This window comes from Caenorhabditis briggsae (genome assembly GCF_000004555.2).
Source record: "Caenorhabditis briggsae complete genome, chrV, whole genome shotgun sequence".
Taxonomy (NCBI): domain Eukaryota; kingdom Metazoa; phylum Nematoda; class Chromadorea; order Rhabditida; family Rhabditidae; genus Caenorhabditis; species Caenorhabditis briggsae.
In genome coordinates, this window is record NC_013488.2 from 8,450,040 (window position 1) to 8,476,292 (window position 26,253).

Here is a 26,253-nt window from a genome sequence, read left to right on the forward strand (position 1 = left end):
TGTACCCCCTTGTTTCCCCGAATCATTGTTCCCCCGAATTTTTCGCCGAATGTTTGGACCTTCCAACTTTTAGCAAAGATTTGTAAAATCAGGAAGTTTGGCTGAATATTGGCACCCACAGCCAAAATAAACTTCTGGATGGATAATGTTCCAATTCCTTCTAGTTTTTAGATGAATCCCCTTGATACGATATCATGACTAACAATTCGCTGAACAATCCATTTTGGAATATATTCAGTTCTTTCCACTTTTTTGGTTCTTTGAACACTTTTAAACGAAGCATACAAAGTAACCAACACACACTCTCTTTAAAACCTTTCCTCCGACCACTCGAAATTATCCTCAAACTGGTCACAAAGACCTGCGAAGCCATTGCCACACAAGCATAGGATCCTGTCGTCGTGATGGCCGATTATGCAATTCGGTTGTCGAATGTTCCGATTTCACTTTTACCGCAACACTCAAACCTTTCCCCTGCCGCAGCGTACTAGACGCACTGTGCCGTGTCCGTTCTCTCTTTCGAATTTTCATTTCATTTCGGTTGTCGGCTTACAGCTTATATTGTTATTGCTATATTGTAGAAAGTTATTATTTCAGACATCACATATTCCAAGGGAGTTATAGGCATCGCAGTTGATTTATTTGTGAGTTTGTTTAGTGGACTTAATTTTCTATTCAACTTTGTTTCAGATTTAATTTATATAATGAAAACAATATGGCTTCTTCTTGCCAGTATCGTTCATGTATTCGCCCATGATGAACTTTATATTCTTATCGATGAAGTTAGTTTATACAACTGTCGAGGAGGTAAGCTGTCCAGTAATCTCCAAAAATCTTATCTTGGATTTTCAGTAAAAAACGAGATCACAATCAACGAAGAAGACGTTCAGATTGTGAATGAGCGGGGGAACCGAGTCTACTACATACGGGCTCCTGGAAATTATTCCTTAGATTTCAAAAAGATAAAAGTGAAACAAAACTTTGGATTCCTAGCCGGAGAAATCGGAATAACTCTTCAAGTTCCTGTTTTGGAAGGTCCTGCTGGTATCCGATTCGATCTACCGTACACAATGATTCCGGAAACTACGCTTCTTAGTCAGAAATGCGATGAATTTAGTGGAGTGATCGAGAGAAACGGAAGGACGTACTGTAGATATTGTGATCTTTGTCAAGTCTCACAAGCAGTGGAAAACGAATTAGCCGCTGGCAGACATCAGGTGAGATTTTTTTTCTCGGGGTCTGAAGTTTATTCAAATAATTTTCAGTTTTTGTCTCGATCTGAAAACGACACTCCTGTATCGAAATGCTATAATATCGAAGCCAATGAATACGATTTCCGTAGAACAATCCAACTTCCTAGTCGTTCCCATCTAGAGGGTCTTATCAGAAGCAAAGCTCAAGGAATCGATGATGAGATCAAAAAACGATTGAATAAAGGAGTACGTATAGTTTTAATACATATAATGTCCATGTTTCCTCTAATAGAAGCGCAACCAAACTGTCAACTTGAAGTTCAATTATCTAGTATCCTGTGAAAGATATTATTAAAGTTTTTCAATTGATAAAATATTAACCATAATATGATAATTATTTTATCAGTTGACCAATTGTTTGTATCTCTCACAGGAATCTAGATAGTTGAGCTCAAAGTTGACTGTATGGGTGGGCTGAAGATTTTCAGTTTGCAATATTTTTTAACATTTTCAGCGCGGTCGTTTCCAAGTCTTTCTGAATCTCATCACATCCGATAAGCCAGCGATTTCGAGGAACCGATGGATGGCTGGATCCAAAGATGTGAGATTTTTAACTTTTGAACTTATTAGACATTTGAATTTCAGTGTGACTGCTGTTTCAATCGAAATGCTCCCCACTGTGACTCCTTATCCTATTTGTACTGTAACATGGAAGATTGCAAAACAGGATGGGCTTTACAGTGCCTTCACAACTCTGCTAAAGTCGCGGCTTGTTACACTGTGGAGTTTAACTATAGGTGAGAAGACTCTAGGGATCACTGCTGAATTCGACATCTCCATTTCAGAATGACCACATCCTACGCAGATGTTCTTGAATTCCTTCGAGAGAACAATTATCCAAATCAAGACAGTTACTTTACTCAACCAAATCAGCCAGCTGTTCCAACAACCCGTCGCCCAGTAAAACCGTCTTTGGAAGTTCGTCAAGCGAACCAGCTCCAGATGACACAAGCATGCGTGGAATCGATGCCAGCCAGAATGACACATCTCAGAAGGTACTGTACCATTTTCTGGAACGAAAAACTGTGTTGCGAGCATTGTCCGGATATTTGCTAGTTCAAAATTATTATTAAAATTAATTTATTTTCTTTTCCCAAAGAACAACACTTCTAGATCTTTCTTGTCTGATTCTCTCCATTTTTAGAGTTAGTTCTAAATATCTATAACTCTCTCTCTCTCTCTCTCTCTTTCTCTCTTTCCCAACCCAAAGCTCTTTCTATATTGTTGTCTTATCTTTATGTTATTGTTTCCACGAGTACACCACCACATTACTCTATAACTTATTCTCCGTATCATCTTCCTCATCTCTTTTTACTTTGTTTCTTTTTCTTTTTTACTTTGTCTTTCTGTAAATAAAATATAAATCTTTCGGAATGTCAACTCAAACCCCCCGAACAGTTGTTTAGACACACTCTTCACATCGCCAGACACATTGGCGAAACAAAATTGATTAATCGGATATTTTCTCACCAACAATTGTTTGACGATTAAAGAAGCACAAGCTCAATGATGATCGATTGTCTTCTGACAGCATGTTGACATATAGATTACGTCTGAAAGCACTTTGATATTCATCCGAAATTCCCCCCATGCATTTTCAATACACATATCTCAAATTCTTTGGTTCTTTGGTTCGCCTGGAGTTTTTTTATTCGGTCAGTATCAAAGAGAATATCGTAGAAAATTGGAAAAATATATGTATAGAAGGAAATGAGGAAAATGGCACAGAAGCGGATTTATGGGTTTTTTGTTTCTAGGCAACCGGAAATTGAGGAGTATATTTCTTTTTTCTGGTCCCTCATGAAAAGGAACTCCTCCATAAAAATGCGAATTCTGTAGTCACGAAGAAATTTCTTTCTATTTTTTCTTCAGAAAAAATAATTAACTTCACAAAAAATTTATCTCAATTCCTGTGAAAGATGACAATGCTTTCTCAACATATAAATTACTTATCATAATTTCACTAATATTTTATCAGTTGACAAACTTCTGAAATCTTTTACATGACTCGATATAATTGAGCTCAAAGTTGCCGGTTTGGGTAGGCTTCTATCAAAGAAAATACGATAATTCAAATCCGTCAGACTATCGGGTTTTGAAAACATAATTTTTGGATATTCAAGATTAAATCTTATCTTTAAAGTTTAAATGTTTTTTACGGACTTTTGAAAGGTGCTCTTCCCCCTGCGAACTTCAGATCCTCTGTTCATTTAGGCTATTTTGTTCAATTCTGTAAAAGTCAAAAAACCTCCTTTTTCCAATTTATTATTTAGCAAGCAACCCGAATCCTTGAAAAACCCGGGAAGATCTTCCGATGAAATCATTTTTCCTGGTTGGTCAAACAACATATTCAATATTTTATGATGTTCTCAGAATTATAAAAGTTCAGTTGAATTTCAAACTATTTGACTTGTAGAGAACTTGTAATTTTAAATGTAGAATTTTAAATTTCAAACTGAATATATAAAATCTGCTATTGATTGCTAAGTTTATTTTTATAGTCTTGTCTTCTAGATATATTTGACACTGTACAAATCTTTATTTTGTTCCTTTTCTTTTTCTTCACTTTCATTTCTGGAAGTGAGTTTAGGACGAAAGATTACATATTTTCCCAGACTATTCATATTTCTTCTTTTTTTTCCTTGCCCATCCACACACTCCTTAACTTACTAAGCTGACCCATTTTCGTGTTCTTCCCATTTGCTCACGTGGATCCCATGTGTCGGCTCCCAGTTTTGAACTACAGAAAGAGAGGATTGTAGCAACTTCAGCATCTTTCCGTTTCTCAGAAAGCTTTGTTTGAAAAATGGTTTTTTCACAAGTTAAATAATGCAGTACACGAGTGGACATGAGTCAGTCCCAAGATTTCAAAATGTAGTTGAGGTGTGAGGAGTATGAGGAAATGCTTCCCGTTTTTTCTACATAAATTTTCTCTAGACATAAAATAATTATTTTGATTCAGGTAATGGATTTCATTAGACTTTTCTTATGAACTTGATGAACGGATTTTTTTCTCAAATTTTTCGAACTTATCCAATTTTACTCGAAGTTAATGAAAATTTTTGAAAATCTATTGAACAGTCTCATCTACTGAAAATGTTGTGATGTCAGTTGTTTTTTTCTTCCTGATACAATTCTATGTTAGGAAAGGGCGTAGACTAAAAAAGGGAAGCGGTCACTCAAATATTCCACCTCTTTTCCGTCCCCGCAGAAGACATCTGGACATATCCTTTTCAGTTATTCCGCGTCTTGTTGCTTCTACTCAGAAACACTTATCTTCTCCTGAAGTATTTTTCCGGAATGAAGCCAGTTTTTCGTTTTTGACAAAACTAGTTTTATTTCTGGAAACAGTGGTTGTCCTCTATTTCAGCTGTCCGTAACTCGGGCTGGAATTTTCGGGTATATACAGAAATATTGTTGTCATTCAAATCGCGCAATACCCTTAACGAAAACATGTTACATTAAAACTAGATGTCATTTATTGTAAAACCAATATCTAATTTTCCTGAACACTTGAATTAAACGCTACACGAAATATCACCTTTGAGCTCAGGTAGCTCGTTATCTGTAAAAGATATCAAGAATGGGACCATTAAAAATTATGGTGATATTATTCTATCTTCCACACTTGTCCATAACGAATTCAGACACGATATTATCGTGTTTGTTCTATGCTTGTTCTCTCTTTTTTTTGCTTCATTTCTCGCCCCACTCAAATCGACAAACGAACAACTCGAAACTCGTTGAGAAAAGACTCGCCGACACTTTTCGTCCTGTCGCCGCACCGGCTGCTGCTGTGCTGGCTCAAATCTTGAAATTCTCGGGTCCTTCCCACCCTCATGTTTTTATGTTTTTGCTTCGAGGGAACGTTTTGTTCCTGGTCGGAAAAGTAAAAAAAACGGATCAGCTGGAATTAATGGTCTTTCCAATACCCAGTCTCGGTCGAAAGTCATTCGTTTATTGCGTACATTTATTGGATTTTCTTGCTGTTTAGCTGTAAAAATTTGTATCATCACAACAAAATCAGGAAGCTGCCGGGGTCACTCTCGTTTCGTTTTTCAACCTTATGATTCAATTTCTGCTCTTCCGATTCACATAATCTGTAATCTATTTTGTCAATCCTCGTGTTCTTAATTCCATTTCCCCATATGGCTTCAGTGATACTTTCTACGTGTATAATCCTTATCTTATTTTTGGATACACCTGACCCATAAAAAATCTGAAAAATAAACAGAGTTTGAAGATCAGTCCAAACTTCAAATTATTACCTAATACTTCACCAAGTATTTGAGGAGGTGGAGATTCATGTTGGCTCTTGAGGCTCTCTTTTCAAGTGCTATGCAATCATGTAAACTGTTACAAACCCCCATTCTCACCCTCACTTGTCGCTTGCTGGACTTTCAAACTTTGCTCCCACAAAAAATGAAAAAAGTGGAGGTTTTATGACCTCGTTTTTAGTAGTTTGCATTCTGCCAATTTTTATGTGATGGTGTTTGAACTTTTGACTACTGTAAAGTTGTAAGATTTTGGGTTTTTGAAAATTCAGGGTTATAGCTTCTCGTTTCAACTTTCAAATTTGAGAAAATTTGGCAACTTTGGAAACCAATTTCCCTCGAGAAAGTGGTTAAATTACGATTTGAAAATATTCCAAAAATGCTAGTTCGATCAATTTTCTTTTTCGAAATTTGATAAATTTCTCATGTTCCCCAAAATCTTCATTTTCTTTATTTTCTTCAAAAAATCGGATCTGTGGAAGAGAAACGTCGGTGACAGCGGCCGAAGGTTCCACATCAGCAACTAAAGTAACCTGAAAATGTTTTCTCGTTTTTTACTGATTCTCGTCGAGTTTTCTGTTATTTTTCCCTTGAAAAGTTGAAAAATATAAAATTTTGAAAGTGAAAAAAATTGACCGAAAATGTATGGAAATCGAGAAATCAAGCCGGAAACGAAAAATATTTCTAGATTACGGTAGTTTTCGCTGTAGGACCTTCAGCTCCCATTTTTTGTACCAGAACACTAATTACAATTATGAAATATCTAGCTTCACTCTAGTTGCATGGACACTAAAAATGTGTGTAATCCATCTCCACGACATCCGTGACGTCTTCCTTTTTAGAATATTATTCCCATCCATTTAGCCCTTATCAACCTTCGCTCTCTCGGTAGCATAAACAACTCCGTTAGAATAGGAGCATCCAAACTCCGCCCAGATTTTTCTTTTTCAACTTCCAGACACATTCCATTCTCTCCATCAGGAATGCCAAAACCCTTGGAATTTTACGTCACTACACCTAAATTCCACCACGTCACTTCAACTCCGCCCCATTCTCCCCACTGAAGAACAACCGCCTATTGACTCTCGCCACTGATTATTTATTGTGGCCCTTCTGGCGTGAGCATTTTCTTCTCCCTTATCTTTTATCCTGGGACCCTCACCACCCTCTCTCGGTGTGGACGTGTCCCCAAACACAATGAAGAAGAAAACGACAAATTTCTTTCGAGACTGACTCCCACAGCCACCCTCGCAACCCAACAATTGAGCCATCAACCCCGTGATTATTTGATGATAATGATTTTTGTTAACTGGCGAGACATTGGGGTCCGTGTAGCTCGTTTTTGTTGACTGTTTTTTTTTGTTTTAGAGTTTTTTGGTTGGGACAATTTTAGGTCATGCGTGGGAATTCTAGAACATTTTCATGACTTGATTTTATTGCTTTCTTCAAATTCGGTCCCCTGAAGGATCCTCTGAACTACGGTAGACCAGTTTTTCTCACTGAATGAATCAGAAATTATCCCATTTTTTGCACAGTCATCGATACACAACATTTCCAAATAACAAAACCAAAGAATTCCCAGACATTCATTTTTCGTGTTCAGCTGTTTTCTTTTCTCTTTTTTTCCAATTTTCGATGAGGTTCTGAAAACTGAAAACTTCCTCCTTGGCCGATTTCGAAAACATCTGGAACGCATATAATATTCGGCTCCACACTCATCATGCATATTTCTGCATCACCCTCCCCAAGATTCTTCTCCTTCGGAACACTTTTCGAATTTTTTTTCGTATTCTGTTTCGATTCAAACATTCATATTTTTGTGATCCTGAGGCGATCTTTCTCTCTTTTTTCCCTTGTCTTTCAATTGGACCATTCAAACAGGTGTCTCTTATCTTCTTCTCTTAGCCCGAGAGAGCCAATTCGGCACATTTTTTGGATTCCTGAGGGTAAAATAAAAAGATAAAAGGATATGAGATACCACAGACAGAAATCGAAGCACGAGTGAGTGATTCTTTGATTGTCAATCACTATGTTTCAATAGTGTTTTCATGTAGATTTATTATCACCCTGTCATCTTCTCCTTCTTTTCCGTTTGATTCTTTTTTTTCGAGTTCTTCTTCACGTGTCCACTAAGTATCAGTGTTTTCATGGTAATTCGATTTGGCAAGTGATCAGCTCAGACATCGATTGTTGTTCTGCGGAGAGGCTCGAAATTTTTAAAAAGCGAAAGCGTTTTCGGGTGGTGGTGGTCACATTGAAAATCATACTTGAAAACATTTTGAGATTAGTATAAAACCCCGACCCATCAGTTTATCAGACCCATGCGTGATGATGGTGTGATATTTTACGTACGTTAACTCAAAAAATTTTTGGCCCGGTAGGGCATCGTGCCCCGTTCAGAGTGCTCTTGGAGCATCGCCTTGCAGCGGCACCGGTGCTCCAATTAGGGGCGTATGTGCCGAGCATTTTCTGAGCTTATCATTTCCAGAATTGGAATTTCGAAACAATAATAGAAACTGTATACCGTCTCTTCCCTAGCAAATCCTTTCTCTTCATTTCATTCTCAAAGCTGTCAAAAACTGTGTGTACACACAAACAAAAAATGCATCTCGATTTCGAATCGGTTGATTTTATTTCAATTCCAATCACCATAACCTCTCATTACTTGCTACCTCCTCTTTGATATTTTCGAAAAATCATGGTTCGATTTTTCTCATCACGACTCGCCCGAGACATGGTAAGATGTAACCAAAAGCATGACTAACCTGGAAATCTGACTCATGAGTTCATCCCTGTCTACAAACATACTCAAATATTACCAGATTTCAAAAAGAGAAAATGAAAAAGAAGATTCTTCGTTCTTGTATTATTAAAGTTTCATGAATACTCTAGACCACATGCCGTCGTCTCGTCAAAGACCAGTATCAAGAAAAAAGATGATGACTTTTTTACGATCATTTGATTCTCTAGTTCAATTGGTGGTCCCTTATTCCTTAAGTGTCTCTTTTTGTTTCTCAAAGTATCGCTTTACCTAATTTGCCACCCCCACCCACAATGGCTTCCGATCTCTTATTCTTGGAGTGCCCCCTCTCCTTCTGGAATCCTTCATTTTGTTTGAACAATAAGCGGATAATAAGAAGGTCCTTTTCCTCTAAAAAGAATGAGATGCCAAGGGGTCGGATTACCAACAAACTCTAAATTCTCGGCTCTTTTTCCTCTGACTATTGGGCTCACATTCTTTGTAAAGCTGACGTTTTTTTTTGTTTCTGTGCGGGTCACTCCATCACTTACTCTCTCAAAAGGTGTCACTTTTTGCAAAAAACTAAGACTGCTCCACTTCCTCCCAACCCCAGAGCAACGTCCATCTTTCCTAACCGATAGTCGTTGTGCTCTTCTTCATTTTCTTCTTCTCGAGGTGTCACGCGAAACGAGACAACCCATAAATCACTGAATTCGTCAAATTTTTTTTTCATTTGAAGCTCCCATTGAACGCATCAACTGGAGTATGAAATGAGAACGAAATGGTTTTGATTCTTATGACTCGCTTTCGAATTTCCGTCCGACCTTCTTCTCTGCGGAAATATTCCATTCTGAGAATAAATGAGATTGGAAGGAATGTAGAAGAGGCTCGGCTCACCACATTAGATTCTAATTTCTGCTTATATCTATGAAATCGCTAACATTTTACGACAAAAGGTGAAATGAACCATCCTTAGTCATTGTCCAATGTTTTAGGATTTTTAAAAAAGTATTTATCCATACGACAGTTCAGAAACATGAAAATTTAAGAATTATGACAAGTATACTGTAGTGGGCCCTGTTGCTCCAGACATGAAAGCTGCGTACTTACCCCATGTCTTTGTCGAGTAAGCAGTTGTTACTCATTTCAAAAGCTTGTAGCTAATGATAACATCTGAAACGAGATACCTTGTAATGTTCTCAAAGTGCATCCATTTTGCTCAAACTATCAGACCTCTCCTGTGAGTTTTCAATAAAAAGATTATTCGATTTTGTGATGATTTTTCAACTCGTTGTTAACAGATCATTTGCAGTTTCCGAACTTCTTCTCCTGCAGCATGTTCTCTAAAACATATGTTTCCGGTGCCTCTGTTCTCTTGTTAAAGTTTCCAAACTTTGCTTCTCCTTGAGCACAAAGGTATTTCATAATCATTTCTTCTCTTTTTTTCTCCTCTCTTGACTCTTCCTTTTTCTTCATTCCGTTCAACGTGCGTCACATGTTTTCCGGGGTCCCTTTCTCATACACACAAACTCACAATCAGTTGCGGTCTTCAGCTACTCATTTTTCAAATTTTTTTGAAATTTCTATCACTTATCCTCTATTCTTCTTCTTTTTTCCCTCTTTTCTTAACATCCGTTTTAAGTACTTTCCAGTCTACTTCTTACTTCTATCTGAGTAATATTTCCTAAAATTTTCCAAATCTCAAATTCCAGGCAATCCGAGCTGAAAGAATGGCGATTCCATCGAATCTTATGCAATTCTCTGAAGACATCATCAAGCAATTGACCCCAGAAGAAATCGACGAGTTCCGTGAGGCGTTCATGATGTTCGACAAAGACGGAAACGGTACCATTTCGACGAAGGAATTGGGAATTGCGATGAGGAGTCTTGGACAGAATCCGACGGAACAGGAGATTCTGGAGATGATCAATGAAGTTGATATTGATGGAAATGGGCAGATTGAGTTTCCGGAATTCTGTGTGATGATGAAAAGAATGATGAAGGAGACAGATTCAGAAATGATTCGAGAAGCATTCCGAGTATTCGACAAAGACGGTAATGGTGTTATCACTGCACAAGAGTTCAGATATTTCATGGTGAGTCGAAAACTACAGAGCTAGGAAGTTATTCGAACATTACCGTATTCCAGGTGCACATGGGAATGCAATTCTCAGAAGAAGAAGTCGATGAAATGATTAAAGAAGTTGACGTGGACGGGGATGGAGAAATCGACTACGAAGAGTTCGTGAAGATGATGTCCAATCAGTAAATTATCCCCCATTCGCTTTCTCGCTTTGCAGAATCTCACCGTAATCTAATAACACTTTTTTGCACTGGTTTTTTGTACCTAGTTTCCCACCACAACCCCTAAAACTCCCGATCCCCGAGCTTCACTCATCATTCCTCTTTTTCTCTGTATGTAAATAGTTCAAGCTTCTGTTCTGAAACAAGCTTCCTTATTCAAAAAAACATGAAAATAATAAATACAATAGATAAAGTATTCAAATCAAAAAATTTACAAAAATTCCTTCTCCAATCGCTTGGCGACTTCTTCTTCAATGTCAATGTCCATACAGATATCGGGAAGTGCCAATATGATTTCTTCGATTCGTCGATAGAAGCACATGTTATTGATCACTTTCACATATTTCATGGCGTATTCGTAGTCGTTGAAATCGATACAATACTTTTTGAAAATATTTACAGCGATGTGATGGCAACGGAGGTCGAGAACTGGACGAGATTGGGTCAACACTCGGCTGATTAGACTGTAAACATATGGGATTAGGATTTGGGATCAAAAATGAGAAACATTTACAGACGTGGAGCATAATTACCCGGACTAAAGTTTGTACTGGTATATAATTTGAGTAAAGCGTTGGAAAATCACTACTGCGTGCGAGAAAAATTACGCCGTCCATTTTTTGAACATAATAAGACTTGAGGAATTGCTTCGAAAATTTCAGTAGCTTTAAATCAAACGTCAAATTATATTTCTACCAATTTTCATGCTTCCAAAAAACGTGTCGGAAGATATATCCATTTTATAAGTCCTGATAATTGTGCGCCACCTTGTATTTCTAATTGGTGATGCCTTTTTCGTATACTTACTCTTCTGATTCTCCTTCAAAAAGTTTATCAACAATCATGTGAACATTCTTCTTGATTGCTCTTCTCGTCTCTTTCACTCTATTGATCTTATACTCCAATTTGTTTGACAATGTTAAGTCATTCGATTTCTTATGCTGCGAGATAAGATGGTTCAGCTCAATGTCTCTTGCCGGCCAGTTGACAGATTTTGAAGCTGTTAATCCCTAAAACAACCTTAATAAATTTGAATACGTTGTTATGAACCCACAAAATCTTCAGTGTATTCTCTATCTTCCTTATCTCCCTGGAACAACGCAACGGTCTCTTTCGCAATATCCTTATCACCAAACTGCATCACATGGGAAAGATTGGTTTCCTTCTTCACCAACTCGTACTGGTATTCGAGAGTTTCTGTTGTCAAGTCCTCTCCATCACTATCAGTCATCCAGTTGACACTGAACAAATCTCCAAGGCATGGAAGATTCATGTCGTTCTCGCAGAATGTGCCCCATGAACTTTCATGTCCGTTTGCAGCCGAAATAGCATAGACTGAAAAATAACTGTTGGCTCATCGTCGATTAAAAAACAGCTCACTATTCATATCAGATCTGAGAACATTCTCAAACATGCTTCCAGATTCACAGGCCTCCAAATAGAATGTCAACTGGGAGTATTTCTTATTCTTGTGCATCCATTCCAAGGCATCATTCATCTGTTTCACAGTCAGAATTCCATCTGGGAACGAGATCATTCCAACTGCTCCGTGATCAGTGAAGTAGACGAAGACACGATCATTCTCGTTTCTAGAAAGAACTTAGGGGTAAAAATAAAGGAATTCTTGTGCATACGTTTCCAGTACTCGTCCATTTCCACCGTCGATGGCACTTGCATTTCCTTTGAGAACGTTCAAAAAGTTTTCAGGAGTCACTGATGCTCCTTTATAGTCAATTTTAAGACCTTTATAGAGATCTTTTCCATGTGGTCGGTTGAACAGTTTTCCCTTGTAGGGATTGCTGACATATGGGACTTATGAAACTTCAATCAAATTTCCTGACAACTTACAGTGGGTTGTTAGCCACGTCATCATACATCATTGTGATAATATTCTCCTCTGGAATTCCATGGTTTCTAAGTGTATGATATGCATGTGCCACATCTGCCTGATGTCTGTAATTGTACCATCCGTTCGATCCAGCTACCAACACAACAAATGCCTCTCCTTCATCCTGATATTTATGTTTTCGCTGTCTACCAGCTGCCAACCCTTTCCTCGGATGGTATCGAGCATCAGAGAGAACTGCTAGTGCTAGAAGAGCAGCACAAGAAAGTAAAAGTAGTCTCATTGGGGAAAAAAAGTAAAGTGAGCTGGGTCGGGGACAATAAGACTGACTGCTGGACACACTGCACCTTGTGTTATCAGATTACCAATTTAACAATTGATAAGAAGACACAAGATGGTGATAGTGTTCATCTAGGACAGTGAAAAGGGTGAGTGTCAGCTGACCAACAAACATGACACTTTGATTTTAAATTTGAAATACATAATGGTCAGGCAAAAACCGGGTTACCAACCAATACTTTCAAAATCAACAGCCAGAAGGATTCTTTCTTTTAGAAGAACTTAGGGTAAACACTGGTAGAAAACTGATTTGAAACCTTTTTCTTTGTCATATATCAGCCAATGAGACGTACAAAAATGTATTTTTTCAGTTGACTCTCAGCCATTTCGACCATTTTCAGGACTCTGGATCTCTGGCCCGTTTTATACTGAAAAAAATGTGTTTTTGTACTTTAGTTTCAAATTATAATATTTTGTCTTATCTCTAAATCATCACTTGTACGATCACCAAAGTTCGGAAAATGTTATCATTAGCGATATCTGTTTAGAAAAGACAGTTTTTGTTCGATTCTTCTTCTCTTTCATCTTTGCCTCCACCTCTTCTAATTCTCATGCAGTTTGCCGTTTATCCGTCGGTTTTCAACATCGTACAACCACACGAAAAGAGGCAAACGATGAAGGAAGAACACAGAAAATTAAAGAAGACGATGATGTAGGCAATCATTGCCAAACTAGGCACGTTGTCTTGGAATGACCTTCTACATTTTTAATTTTTGCGATTACTGCCTTTCTTCTTGAAAAAAAAAGAGAGAGAGAGAGAGAGAGAGAGAGAGAGAGAGAGAGAGAGAGGTGATGGAGAAGGAAGTGTTTTTTGGGGAAGAATAGTTGAGATTATCACAGTTAACATTTTTGGTTCGATTTGCAGAATAACGTGGCTGTCTGATGCAGTTACTGCTAGTTACGGGAGTACTCCTGGCTTATGTGGCACCCAGTGGTGAGTATGAAAATTGTTTTTAAAGTTTTCTTTTATTTTCGTTTTTATAGTTATCACACTTATTATCGTTATCACTGTATTTGTTTTCTGAATGTTTTTTGCCATTAAGGACGAAACCTACAGTATTTTTGATTCTAGGCACTTTTGACCATTTTTAGGAGACTGGAACTCGGATGTCAAGTGTCTGAACACTTTGAAAATCTTGAAGGTTGTAAAGCAAACCTAGATTGAAAAGTTTGCATTCTGCATCTGTTTTACAATTTTCAAAATTTTCATAGTGATCAGAAACTTGACAGTTGAGCTTCAAACTCCTGAAAATGGTCAAAATGACCGAAAATCAACTGAAAAATATGTTTGTATCTTATTGACTATATATTTTTCAGTTCAGCAATGTTCTGATAGCGATGGAGCATGTGCATCGTGGGTGGCATCCGATCGTGGAGCATGTCAACGAAAGGAATACATCAAGAAGAATTGTAGGAAAAGTTGTGGAAACTGTCCAAGATACGAAGCCAAATTCGATACTCGCCGCCTGAATCCCCAACTGCAGCCCATCAGCCGATTGGTCGGTAGATGGAAGGGAGAACACACCGGAAAAGTTACATTCCCCACAATTCCGACATTCAAGTATTCTGAAGAGGTTGAGATCTCGATTCCAGACGGAAGTAACATTCGTTCATTGAATTATACGTAAGTGTTTTTTTATCTGAATCTGAAAATTCTTGTTTGTAATACTGGATCTTTGAATGTTCAGCGCTGCAGCTTGGTCTAGTGACAAGGAAGATCTACATAGAGAATCAGGATACATCACTATCAAACCAAATACCAAAGAAGTTATCCTCACAACTGTCATGTCAAATGGATTCATTACTGTTGAAGAGGGTCCGATGTTCGGAAACAATATTAAATTTATTTTGAAAGATATTGGAAGAATCAGTTTTGTTCGAGATGAGCATCTGCATAATGTGAGCTTTTAATGTTTTTTTCGGTATAATTATTGGTATTTCAGTTAGTTCGCGAGTGGACCCTGGATCAAGGTTATCTCCGTGCTCGTCTCAGTATCCAAACGTTGTCCCATCGAATGCAGGAACATACTTCAATTCTTTACACTAAAACTTCTGTATAAATATAAATAAAGGTCAATTAAGTTTTGCATCCGCCAATCATTTTAGTTCAAAAGACGTAAAGGGATAGAATCATCAGTTGGCTCAATAACACTTTATTTCATGAATTAGGGTTCTGAGTTAGGATCTTCTTGGCCGGTGGGGTCTACCAAGCTCCGATGTAACAGGGGCATCGATTGTCGTATTCTATCCGGTGGGCGTCAGCATTGGGATCCTCCGTCAGAGAGTTCATTGTTCCAAGATCTTTGAAACCTTTGCTGCTGCGACAAAGATCATTCGCTTCATTTTCTTTCTTATTTTCAGTCTGAACCATCAGGAATGCTCCAAATAATCTTGTTTCTCGTGGACATTTTTCTGCATGATTCGTCTGATTTCAGTTGCAGGAATTTAAAAAATTATCTTGAACTTCATAGAAGATCTTCCACCAGCATTTCATCTTGCTCCAGCTCGGGTTCCAGCCACAGAGCTCCAGCCACAAGGCTCCAGCTCCAGAGCTCCAGCTCCAGAGCTCCAGCTCCAGAGCTCCAGCTCCAGAGCTCCAGCTCCAGAGCTCCAGCTCCAGCTCCAGAGCTCCAGAGCTCCAGCTCCAGAGCTCCAGCTCCAGATCCCAGGCTCCTGGCTCCTGGCTCCAGCCAAAGCTCCTTCTCGGGACCCTTTTGTGAAGCCCCGAGAAGACGAGAACTGATTCTTTTTTTCAATTCCCTCTTCCTTTATAGTGTTCTTCCCGAGGTCAATGGGCCATCTAGGGTCACAGGCTTCTAAACCAATTCACGTGGTTTTCTTGGTTCTATAATTTAAAAAGTTGTGTTCTTTTTTTTTTGACACGTAGATTTTTTCAATTCAGTTATTTTTTTATGACGTTCAAATAATAAATAATTGGTTTTTTTTTTCTTTTGAAATTTGTTCAACTCTTTAAAAAGACTATTACTTTGACCCGAATTATATCGTTTCCTGGTTGAGCTATCGAAAAAACTTTAACGGATGAAATGATTCTGAAATCAGAGCAAACATTTCTGCTTTTGAAATTTTTCTGTTATCTTTTTCAGGAACCGAGAAAAAGTTGGTTGAAGTTTACATCCCCCCCCTTTAACTTTCAGCTTTCAGCCCATTTATCTGAGCTCAAAGTTAAACGTTAGAGGCCCCTATGCTATGGTAAACTGTATGTTTTGAGTCGCCGATGGTTCCGATTAAGTCAGTGGGATGTTCAGAAAAATGTATTCCTGATTTTTGATACTGATAACTTTCTTGAATTTTCCTGTGGACCCGGAAACAAGCATCTGTCATGTTTACCATTTCCTTCATCTCCCGCCTCCAATGTTTTTGCCCCAAGTTTGCAATATCTTCTGCAAAAATTGGGCATATGTAGTCTATATCCAATCATTCAGCTCATCCATCATAATTTGGTATCATCTTTACTTTTCTCTCTCTCATGTGCTAAAATTGTCGGTGGACCCAAAAATAAGCTCTCCGTTTTGCACGTTTACCAACTTCGACTCGTGGCTTCTTCCTTCTGAAAAGGAGAGAGTTGGGGTTATCAATTCAACTCATAATGTATTCGTGTTTCTTTTTTCCCATCTCCTTCTTTCTCGCTTTGTGGTCCATGATGTCATGGATATGTATAAGGGATCGTAGAAGCATCTAGAGACAAAAATGAGGAGATGAAAAACAGAAGAGACAAATAAATGATGGATGAGTTTGACTGTAAACATCTCATTTGAATCGAGACGACTCATTTAGATCAAAGTCCGTGATTGCTAAAAAAAGGAAGAAGATGAAGATGAAAATATTCACATGAATTTTAAAATAGATGCAGTCGAAAAGGTGTAAATAGAAGTAGAAACCTCCGTGACTAAATAAGATATGGGTCAATTTCAAGTCGAGCTGAATTTCCAAGAGTTTTGCTCCACGAGCTACAGTAATTCTTGTTTCTAGAATTTTCTATATTTAGCTTCGTCGTGTTTATCTCTTGTTATTACTCGGGCAAGTGGGACTACGGTAGCTCCTATCTTTAGCGCTAGCTTCTAGCGGTTAGAGAGAAGAAAAATTGAGTTGATAATCAAGAATTCATAAAATTACTGAGTTTTCTTCTGTTCGTTTAAAAAAGGACATATCTTATGTTTTACCACCGACCCACATGAACTTCGAACTTTGAATTATCATGAGATGGCACTTCTATTTTTGATGCGCCCCATTTGCATGCAATGTTTCATTTGGGTCATTTGTTCTCAATGTTCATTTAATTGGTCTAGAAACAGCTAAAATTTCACTTTTTACATGATCTTCTACACAAGTTTTTTATAAGCCTAAGTACGTCTTACAGGTCCAATCCAATCTATCACCTTAACGAACAAATGTTCCCCCAAATTTTCCCAAAGATCTTAAAAATACGTCAAAGTTGTTCGTTGAGTGGTGGCCAACAATCTATTCGAACTAATTTAGATTCAAGTTGAAAGGAGCCGACCAACAATCAGAACAAATTAATAAAAGTGTACATGTTTTTATGACGTTCAGCTCATTGAACTAGACCCATGAATGAGTCATGTTTGGAATTGTGGAGATTCTGAAGATGAAAGTGATTCTATTCTGGAAAATATTCTGGTTAGATTTCTGAATTGGATCGTCAAAAAGAATTCGTGATTAGAGAATTTCGTATAGATTGTGGTGAATGAAAATAAATGACATTTCTAGAGATTTCATTTAATGATTGAGTAATCCTGAAGATGTTATCATGAAGATCTTCTATACCGTTTAATAGCCTCAGCTTGCGCCACCATAGCTCAGCTGATAGCGGCGCGGTACCTCCATCGGTGTACTCACAAGTTCAACTCCTCGAGGGACTTATATGAACTGAATTTCGAGGAAATTGTTTTTCATGTCTACCCACATATCATGGTTTTGTAAATACGATGCTAGAAAATAATAGTAGCTCTCAATGGTCCTCCGAAACAAGAATTCTATGTTACCGTGTTTCTTGCAGAACTTCTAAAAACGGCGCACATATGAAAATAGATTGCAGCACGTCAACATCAGACGTTTTCCGCCATTCAACCATTTCAAAGTTCTTCTCGAAACTACTTCAAAGTGTCATCATTGTCTTGTCTAGATATAAATCCAGATTCATATGACGTCCTTCTTTAGAATTACTCACTTGTTTATTTTCATTTTCACCACCTACACTGATGAATTATTGGTATGGGAGGTGATTGGGAGAGAAGTTTGTTGACTTGGTTGCTTTTATGGAACGGGTGACTTTGAGCTAATCTTGTTATGAGAGAGTATTTTCAATATGTCACGTGTTATTGGAACATTCCTTGTCAAGGAATACGGGTTTTCAGATGGTTGTGTTTCTGAAAATGAGTATCGTCATCGGCAAATACAGATCTTCTTAATCTTTAAAAAATCCTCAGACTTTAATCTAACAATCCATTTCAAAATGATCAAATACTTCCTTCTTACCGTTTCCACTAAAAGAAGCCCACCGAAACCGTCAACTTTGAGCTCAATTATCTCGATTCCTGAGAGATATCAATATTTTGTAAACTGATAAATGTGTTATCATAATATGACCAATATTTTATCAGTTGAAAACGTTTTATATAATTCACGAATCAAGATAATTGAGCCCAAAATTGAGTGGGCTTCTCTAAACTTATATTTGTCAAATGTACCGTAATCCCACATTTCCCAGAGCCACCACTAGCCATTGCGGAACTGAATATTTCCACTGAAAAATTAGTGCAGATTGCTCCTCCTTCTTTCTGCACAACTTTTCGAATGACATCATAATCATCATCATCATCATCGTAGCAATCATTTTGGACACGACTCATAGCTTCTTCTTACACCCGCCAAAAAACCATCAGTCCCCTTCCTTTCCATTCAATTCATCACTCATTTATTTCATATATCAAGTCAGCAGAAATGACCAGAAAAAATGTCAATTTCACTCTATTTTTATATACTACACCAACAACTTTTCGTATTTCATTGAATTTTTCTTTCTTCTTTGCCCGCATCTCTGTAACTCTCAACCTCTCCTGAAAAGGGCGTGGTTTAGAAGAGGAGATGGGTCCCGAATCCCGAGACGGGTCTATATGCCTCATTTGCACATCTTACTATGTTGTTTTTTTGTAGAGTTTAGTATGTACTTCCGATATCTGGGTTTCAGGGCAAAACAATGTTGACTTTGCGCACTTTTGTTCTGGTACTGTTGGTTCTCGTTGGGCTCGCAGCGGCTGTGCCGTACTTCCGGCTGAATTACGATTACGATCCAGTGGATTTGGAGAGCGATGTAGGTTAAAAGTGTTCAGAAGCTAAAGTTACTGTAGTTGGAGGTAGTGTTCAAATCCACCTCAATCATAGTTTCTTAAGAACGGGGTTCTGGAACCTTTTAAAAAACAATTGTCTCTCGCGCTTTTTTCGACTGCAGGTAGCGACTCAACAGTTCAATTTGAAGCTTTCGCGTCGAGACCAAGTTTACTGCAGTATTACGGTTTATTGCGTTTGAGCGCATTTACAAGACGTCCTAGAAAATTCATAGTGATTGTTAGCTCAAAATTCTCAAAACTCATTTCAGGAGAAAAACGCAGCTCGTCAATTTCTTCCCTACATGAAACGAAACATTGCGATCGGTCGTGGTGACGGTCTCCGACCCGGAAAATAAGCAAAACGACGCCTCTTCTTTCGACATGTTTCTTTGTCTGTATTTTCTCCATCTATAAAATGCTCATCGCTCTATCATTTTATTTGTGTCTCTATCTATTATTTTTCCCTCCTGGTGTACTAAATGTTTTCTGTTACTTTGATGATTTCAAAATGGTTTATTCGGTTTTTCCATAAATGCATCAAGTTCTTCGTCAGGGTCCGCAGTCACATTTACGAAGTCCGCTTCATCAATCATCTCAGAGAGAGTAGTCATTTCGAACGGCACGAATTCTTTTGATGGGGATTCAGAAGCAACCGCAACACAGTGATTTTCTCCGATGTAGGATTCTTCAAAAGTCCATTGAGGCTGTGGAATGGATTGATGAAAGTATAGAGATGATGTTGTAGAGCTTCCTGGAAAAAGATTTAAAAAATTGTGAAAAGAAAGTTTAGTGGATTACCAGGAATGTGTTCGTAGATTGGGTCCAACTGAAAAATGTGATTATGCAATCCATCGGGTAGTCCCACACCAGTCGCTTTTAGAATCGATTCTTTTAGACACCAGATACGGTAGAACGCTTGCCACCTGAAACAAGGAAATGCAAGAGTTGTTTTCGAATTAGCTTGAAACCTAACAACTTTGTTTTGAAGTTTTACTAGACCAATAAAATCTGTCTTGACGAACAAACCTTTTCAAGTCACTCTTGTCTCCTCCTTTTACCGATTCTATTTCATCTTCACTGAAATGTCGTTTGAAACTGTCAACTTGTTCCGAAGCTGTTTCTCGGCGAGACTCGTCAATTCGCATCACATCAACACCTGGAATAGAGGGTTTTCGGATACCGTATTTTCTTCGATACACAGAAGCTTACCCAAACCGTCAACTTTGAGTTCAATTATCTAATTTTCTGTAGAAAGATATCAAAATTTTTGTCAACTGATAAATGATTCATCATAATATCAGCATTAATTTATCAATTGACAAACTTTTGATACCTTTTACAGCAATCGAGATAAATATACTCGATGGTGCCGGTTTGGAAGGGGTCCTATTAGAGCAGATACGGTATATTTCTGGTACAAACAAATCGGAATTGCGGAAGAAAAATGTCGGTCCGAGGGTCCCACAACGACAACTACCGTACTCTAAAAATGATTTTAATTTGAGGACTTATTTTCTCGATTTTCATTTCATTTCAGTCACTATTCAGACACTTGTTTGCGGAAAAATAACAGACAATTCGACGAAAAGCAGTGAAAACGAGAAAAAAAATGCGAAAAACTGCGATTTTTGCATGCCAAAATGAACACTAACCAATTCGAGTATCCCCTGTGGCCAAGACAACAAGATCTCCCTGATGGGAAACATTGTATTCGAATCTTGGAACAGAAGAAGCATCTTGACGTAACGATGGTTTTCCGCTTTTATTTTTCACGAATTCTAGTGAATTCCATTGTCTGTTAGTGTGAAGAACTGCTGCTTTCCTTGAAAAACGAAAATTGCAAGAACGTCTTTAATAAAATCCAAACCTTGGCATCAATTTACCGATCAAACAAGCCAGCGCATCTTCTTTGAATCGGAATTTTTTCTGATATTCTAATTCAGTTTCTGACAAACACAATATTGCTTTTCGAAATATGTTTTGAAAATTCGGAGATGTCATCGTCTCCTCCAACGAAATCGCCCATCGAATCTTCATTTTTGGGGTAAGATGAGCTATATAAATAAAAATTAGCTAGAAGATCCTAACAAAAAAGAAATTTCCAAGAGGTAGTAGCCGCCATAATGAAAAACAAGGTGGTGTCTCAAGAGATTAAAAAAAACAGATTTTATTATTAATAAAACTTGATTGTTAAATCACGACGAAAAATAGCGGGGGTCGGGTTCTGGTGGTGGGCGGTAGGAAATAGAATATACTGGTTGGGGCTAAAAACAATTTAGATTTTAGGATGAAATTCAGAAGGGAATATAAACGATTTTGTTATGAAACACATGGACATGGTAACAAGAATTTAAAATTAGGTGATTCCCATGCGACGAGCCTGTCCCTCATAAATGAGAAGACGCCACATCTTGACTACGAACTGCTCAGCATCTTCGTCAATGATCTGGAAACAGAAATTAGATAATTTAAAAAACAAATTCCTATACTAACCATTGCCACATCTTTCAAAATCTGTTCTGGGGTGGCTTGCTGTCCAATCTGTTCGCAGATGAAATCACACAGTGATTTATCCTCTTCACCAAGGAAGGAGCTCACTTTCTTTGACACCCACGGACGGATTCGTGTATCCATCCATTTTTGATCCAACTGATCCCATTCAATTTTGTGAACGAAAAGTTCTTCTGAAAAAAATCCAAATATATCTTCAACCAAGAAAATATTACTCACCTTTTGTAAGCGGAATTTTCTTAATAATTTGTTTTGTCAACGCCTTCTTTTCGTCGTCAGACATCACTTGCATTCGTTCTTCTCGAGTAATTTCAAATGGCTTCATCTTTTTCTTTTTATTCTCATCATCCTCATCGTCGTCGTTTCCAAAAACGCCACTGAGTCTCTGCGCTATGGGCATTGGAGAAACTTCCTTTTTCAAAGGTGCAGCCTGCTGATTTCCATTAGCAGATGGACGAGTAATTTGAGAGACTAGTGAGGAATCATCACCAATTGCTTTCCAAGCACCAGCACTATTAGCTCCGGATAAATCTTCGCTGACTTGTGGTTCGGATGGACCTTCACCGTGGTCCATTGGAACCTTTGGTTCCTCCTTCACCTCTTCCTTGTCGACTGCCTTCTCACTATCACTTTCATCTTCGCTTGAGGATTCCATATTATCCCCATTAGCCGACTGACCAAGTGGCTGGTGTGGATTCGGGCTTCCGCTGTCAGCTCTCATTCTGCGCCTGGCTTCGTCCTCCTGAAACTTTTGAATTCGTGCAAAAACAAATTTATACAAGAAAGGCTAATTAAAATTAAAGTATAATTGTTGTGCTAAAAACTCACTTTAATTTGGTGTCTCTTTTTCGCTTCTTCTTCTACGTTTATACTTGTGTCATTCGCAGCTTCAGCCATGATCTGTTTCTTGAGTTCTTCAATTTCCTGTATTTCTTGAAGTCTATCCTTTTGGTCAGCCTCTCGCTCTTTCTCATAATCTCGCTTTCGTTGGAAGAATTGGGACGACTTGTAGTACTTTGAGTCATCTCTTTCATCGTCATAGTCTTCCAAAAAGATCTTCAACCGTTTTGCTTCTTTTTGAACCGACTTTTGACGATCCTTCTCTTTTCTTTCTTCTCTTTCGTATTTCTTAGCCATTCCACGTTCTCTCGATTCCCAGCGCTTAAGGCGAGCATGATAAGCTTGTTCCTTCTCTTTCATCATTTGCTTTATCATCCGTTTTTCACGAGCATCGTCACTATCCTCAGAGCCGCGACTGGTACTACGACGGCGTTTCGAGGTTTTATTACGTTGAGGAGTACGAGATCTAGAGCGAGACGAATACGACGAGCTACGAGAGGAAGACGATGAAGAATCTGTAGATGAACTGGAGCTTGAGCGGCTTCTTCTAGACTTCCTGAAAAGTTTTTACGATGAAATTGCATCTGATGAAGACACATACTTGCTCTTCGGCGAATCTTTGCTTCTTGAACGGCGAGAAGTTCGATCTCGGCTTCGAGTCCGACTGCGGCGGTGACGGTTCCGTTTGTAGTCATCCTGAAACAAAAGACATTGAAAAACAGTCAGAAAAGAGGCAAATAGCGTTTTTCTACATAAATGTTTTGGCAATTTTTTCATAGTAGTTTCTGTAATAAAACTTCGATGGACAAGAGATTGAGCATGAGAGTGAGATGAGAAAGATATGAAAAATAATTTTTGTGAAATCGATAATGACACAGACATACACATAGTAGTACTTACTGATCTTCCACTTCGAAATCACTGATTTCGAACCATCACCTCGAGTTAAAATAACCAAAATTTTCCGATTAGGGTTAATAACCATTTTCGAACACAAAAGGTGACTGAGATATTGCATGCATGTTGTAAAAGAAACAAAAAGAATAAGAATTGATTCTATAGAATCTGTACAGGGGATGGGATAGGGCGGATGACTTACGACTCGGAATTGGGCAAAAACTAATGGATATCCAGTAGTTCAATTTTTCTGCAAATTCGATTTTGGTATACTGTACAAGACAAATACAATAGTGGTGAGAATGGCTTGAGTAATTGTGTAGGCGTGGAATTGGGTGGAGTAGAGGTAAATATGTAAATAACTCGAGAAAAGGCACATCAAATGAGTTAGGCTGATGAATGCAAAACTGATAGAAGCGTTGGGTTATTGCGGGAAGAAAGACACTCTTCACAACAACGTATAACGTATTCTAACTTTCAAATTCTAAACTATTGCGAAGTGAAGACTAGAGAAGCTGGCAAAGAAGAACAAAACGTAGGTAATATAACCAAAGCAAAACAGTTCTCTCACCGGTGAAGGAGTACTCGTCTTGGGCATGTTTTCCTACAAAATTAGCAATAATTTTCAGTGAAGGATACTAATAAAACAACCGACGTTGGCTCGGGGACAATAGAGAATTGGGGGGACAGAGAAAAAGGGTGCAATTCCCCAATGAGAGGCTCAACAGAACAATTTATATGGCTCCTTGTGCTCCTGCAGCACTAGAAGGGGTCACACAGCAAAATGACATACACACACTCATTCACTCAACAACATACCACCGAAATCATTGATGAGCAAGAGAAGAAGAAGAAGGACAAGAAGAGCATCTGGAACTTTTTGTACCTGTGAGGATTAACATTATCGGCTTGGTTGGTAGAACACATTAAACCCATTGGACATATCGCCGAAATCAGAATTCAACTCAACGAAGGCATGAAGAAAGGGACCGAAATACAGTGATAAAAAGATAGAGAAAGAGAGAAAAGAGAGGATGTTGGGAATTCAGAAGTAGGGAAGGTAGGAAGAAAGGAAGAGAAATCGTGCAGAGAAGCCATTAAAAAATCACATTAGTATGTACACTCACACATGCATTTCGAAGGTGAATTGCGAGGTTGAAACATAAAGTTTTGCATGTTAAGAAACTTGTTTATATTCTTTTTGAAGTGACACAGTGCGTTGGTTAGAACATAGGATTCTTGCAGAGACTCAGTTGTAAGACACTTTTTTCAATTACCGGTGGTAATTATCGTTTGAAATTTTAGGTGATACTTAACCTTTTACACATATTTTAATTTCAGTTTTATATACAAAAAGAGAAAATGCGGTCAAAACTTACGTCTTGCGTTCCTGATTCTTGGCTGGTAATACAGGTTCCTATATAGAATTTTCAAAATGTAAATCATAAAATTTTCCGTTCATGATAAGTGTTTACTAGTATTCACCTCTCATTTTGCCGTAAAGCAGAAACGGTTCCTCCCATCGCTAGATGAGGTATAAAAGCACTAACCTTTTTATGGCTCGACGAAGAGCTTCCTTGTTTGTCAGATTTTCCGTCACGACTCTTCTTCGTATCTTCGGAGATTTCGCCATCTGAAACTTGATGGGAGTAATATTAGAGATACAGGGGTCAGAGGTTACCTTCAGTAATCGAAAACAATTCCTTGTGATCAGTCTCCATCCAGTGAAGTATTTTGAGCCGGATCTCCTCGTCCTTTTTGAGATCATCTTCATCAGCAGGTAGCTCATCCGGTTTGAGCTTCAATTCTTTTTTGCCTGAAATGCACAACATATTAGATTGAAAGAACACCCGTCTCACATGAGATTCAGTCAATATCACAACTTCGCTCTAGCCAGAGCTCTAGACAGATTGAATGAGAAAGAAATTACAAAAATGTAGTACAGGAAAGAAACAAATAATAGAACAGAAACCAAACGGTGCATACTAGCTGTCAAACAAGCAATGTAAAAGTGATACAATAAATATTAGGTGAAATCATGCAGAAAAAGACAATGTGTTACCTAATCGATGATGCAAATAATGCTTCAAACGAGAAATTTATTATTGATGAATCAGTAATTATGGAGAAAAAAATCACTAGCTTACCTTGCTTCTTCCTGTTCTCAATTGCATTTTTCCGCAGATCCTCTCGAACTTTTTCTTCGGCCTGCAATTCAATGTTTGAGTTCTAACATGAACGCAAATATTCATACCTTCACTGTTAACTTTTTGTCGCCAAGATGAAATTCGTGTAGAATACGGAGAGCCCGCAAAGTCCCTTCGAGATCTACGAATGTGCAAAACCCAAAGCAAGGAAACTTCCCGTTGCTCTTTATACGCTTCCAACTCGCTACTTCACCGCACTCCTGAAATAAGGTTGATGTATCAGCCAATTCTAATCAATTCACTTACATTGAGGATTTTTTGTATAAATTCGTCGCTACATTTCTCAGAAATGTTTCCAACAAAAACGGCGGGCGTTAACTCCGTTTTATGATGATTGGCTTGCTGGTGAGGTGGCTAAAATTCAATAATACTTTCATGAGAGTTAGATAATTACTTACATGTTGACCGGGCATTCTCATCTGACCAAAAACTATTTGCTGCTGTGGAGGTGGATAGTCTGAAACAACGCGAAGTTAGAATTTCTTTTCAGTAAAAATGCAAGTGCCTGAGGCAATCATACTCACGAGGATAAGACGGCATTCCGTAGCTGGGCCTGAAAGCCATGACTTTGCTACTTCAGTTTATCCTAATAAACTGATGTGCAAACGTCTCTGTCTGAAAATCAATAAGGGATATTAACGCGGTATTTTTGGGAAAAAGAAAAGAGGAATGTTCGA

General features: G+C 38.2%; 8 protein-coding genes across 8 annotated transcripts; 4 read left to right on the forward strand and 4 right to left on the reverse strand.

Moving 5' to 3' along the window:
* Positions 1–704: 704 nt before the first annotated feature.
* Positions 705–2,309, forward strand: CBG23519 (the record flags this gene model as incomplete). Its single annotated transcript, XM_045237394.1, has 5 exons — positions 705–1,217; positions 1,266–1,439; positions 1,708–1,794; positions 1,839–1,990; positions 2,039–2,309. The coding sequence occupies 5 exons, from the start codon at positions 705–707 to the stop codon at positions 2,307–2,309; spliced, it is 1,197 nt and encodes a 398-aa protein (XP_045097734.1).
* Positions 2,310–9,997: 7,688 nt separating this feature from the next.
* Cbr-cal-1 lies at positions 9,998–10,536 on the forward strand (the record flags this gene model as incomplete). Its single annotated transcript, XM_002636736.2, has 2 exons — positions 9,998–10,363; positions 10,417–10,536. The coding sequence occupies 2 exons, from the start codon at positions 9,998–10,000 to the stop codon at positions 10,534–10,536; spliced, it is 486 nt and encodes a 161-aa protein (XP_002636782.2).
* A 246-nt stretch (positions 10,537–10,782) lies between these two features.
* Positions 10,783–12,700, reverse strand: CBG23516 (the record flags this gene model as incomplete). The annotated part of the gene is made up of 6 exons (XM_002636735.1): positions 10,783–11,035; positions 11,379–11,581; positions 11,626–11,906; positions 11,952–12,160; positions 12,206–12,370; positions 12,420–12,700. The coding sequence occupies 6 exons, from the start codon at positions 12,698–12,700 to the stop codon at positions 10,783–10,785; spliced, it is 1,392 nt and encodes a 463-aa protein (XP_002636781.1).
* A 938-nt stretch (positions 12,701–13,638) lies between these two features.
* Positions 13,639–14,816, forward strand: CBG23515 (the record flags this gene model as incomplete). Its single annotated transcript, XM_045237395.1, has 4 exons — positions 13,639–13,690; positions 14,074–14,380; positions 14,445–14,655; positions 14,700–14,816. The coding sequence occupies 4 exons, from the start codon at positions 13,639–13,641 to the stop codon at positions 14,814–14,816; spliced, it is 687 nt and encodes a 228-aa protein (XP_045097735.1).
* A 405-nt stretch (positions 14,817–15,221) lies between these two features.
* Positions 15,222–15,470, reverse strand: CBG23514 (the record flags this gene model as incomplete). The annotated part of the gene is made up of 1 exon (XM_002636733.1): positions 15,222–15,470. A coding segment is annotated over one exon (249 nt), but the record flags the coding sequence as incomplete, so codon positions are not given.
* Positions 15,471–18,991: 3,521 nt separating this feature from the next.
* CBG23512 lies at positions 18,992–19,477 on the forward strand (the record flags this gene model as incomplete). The annotated part of the gene is made up of 2 exons (XM_002636732.1): positions 18,992–19,105; positions 19,391–19,477. The coding sequence occupies 2 exons, from the start codon at positions 18,992–18,994 to the stop codon at positions 19,475–19,477; spliced, it is 201 nt and encodes a 66-aa protein (XP_002636778.1).
* A 147-nt stretch (positions 19,478–19,624) lies between these two features.
* On the reverse strand, positions 19,625–21,158 carry CBG23511 (the record flags this gene model as incomplete). Its single annotated transcript, XM_002636731.1, has 5 exons — positions 19,625–19,872; positions 19,920–20,044; positions 20,148–20,277; positions 20,774–20,943; positions 20,989–21,158. 5 exons carry the CDS (start codon positions 21,156–21,158, stop codon positions 19,625–19,627), a joined length of 843 nt encoding a protein of 280 aa, XP_002636777.1.
* A 319-nt stretch (positions 21,159–21,477) lies between these two features.
* CBG23510 lies at positions 21,478–26,140 on the reverse strand (the record flags this gene model as incomplete). Its single annotated transcript, XM_002636730.1, has 12 exons — positions 21,478–21,567; positions 21,615–21,805; positions 21,852–22,374; positions 22,461–23,028; positions 23,074–23,168; positions 24,920–25,008; positions 25,051–25,185; positions 25,517–25,577; positions 25,624–25,776; positions 25,823–25,930; positions 25,975–26,033; positions 26,101–26,140. 12 exons carry the CDS (start codon positions 26,138–26,140, stop codon positions 21,478–21,480), a joined length of 2,112 nt encoding a protein of 703 aa, XP_002636776.1.
* Positions 26,141–26,253: the final 113 nt, after the last annotated feature.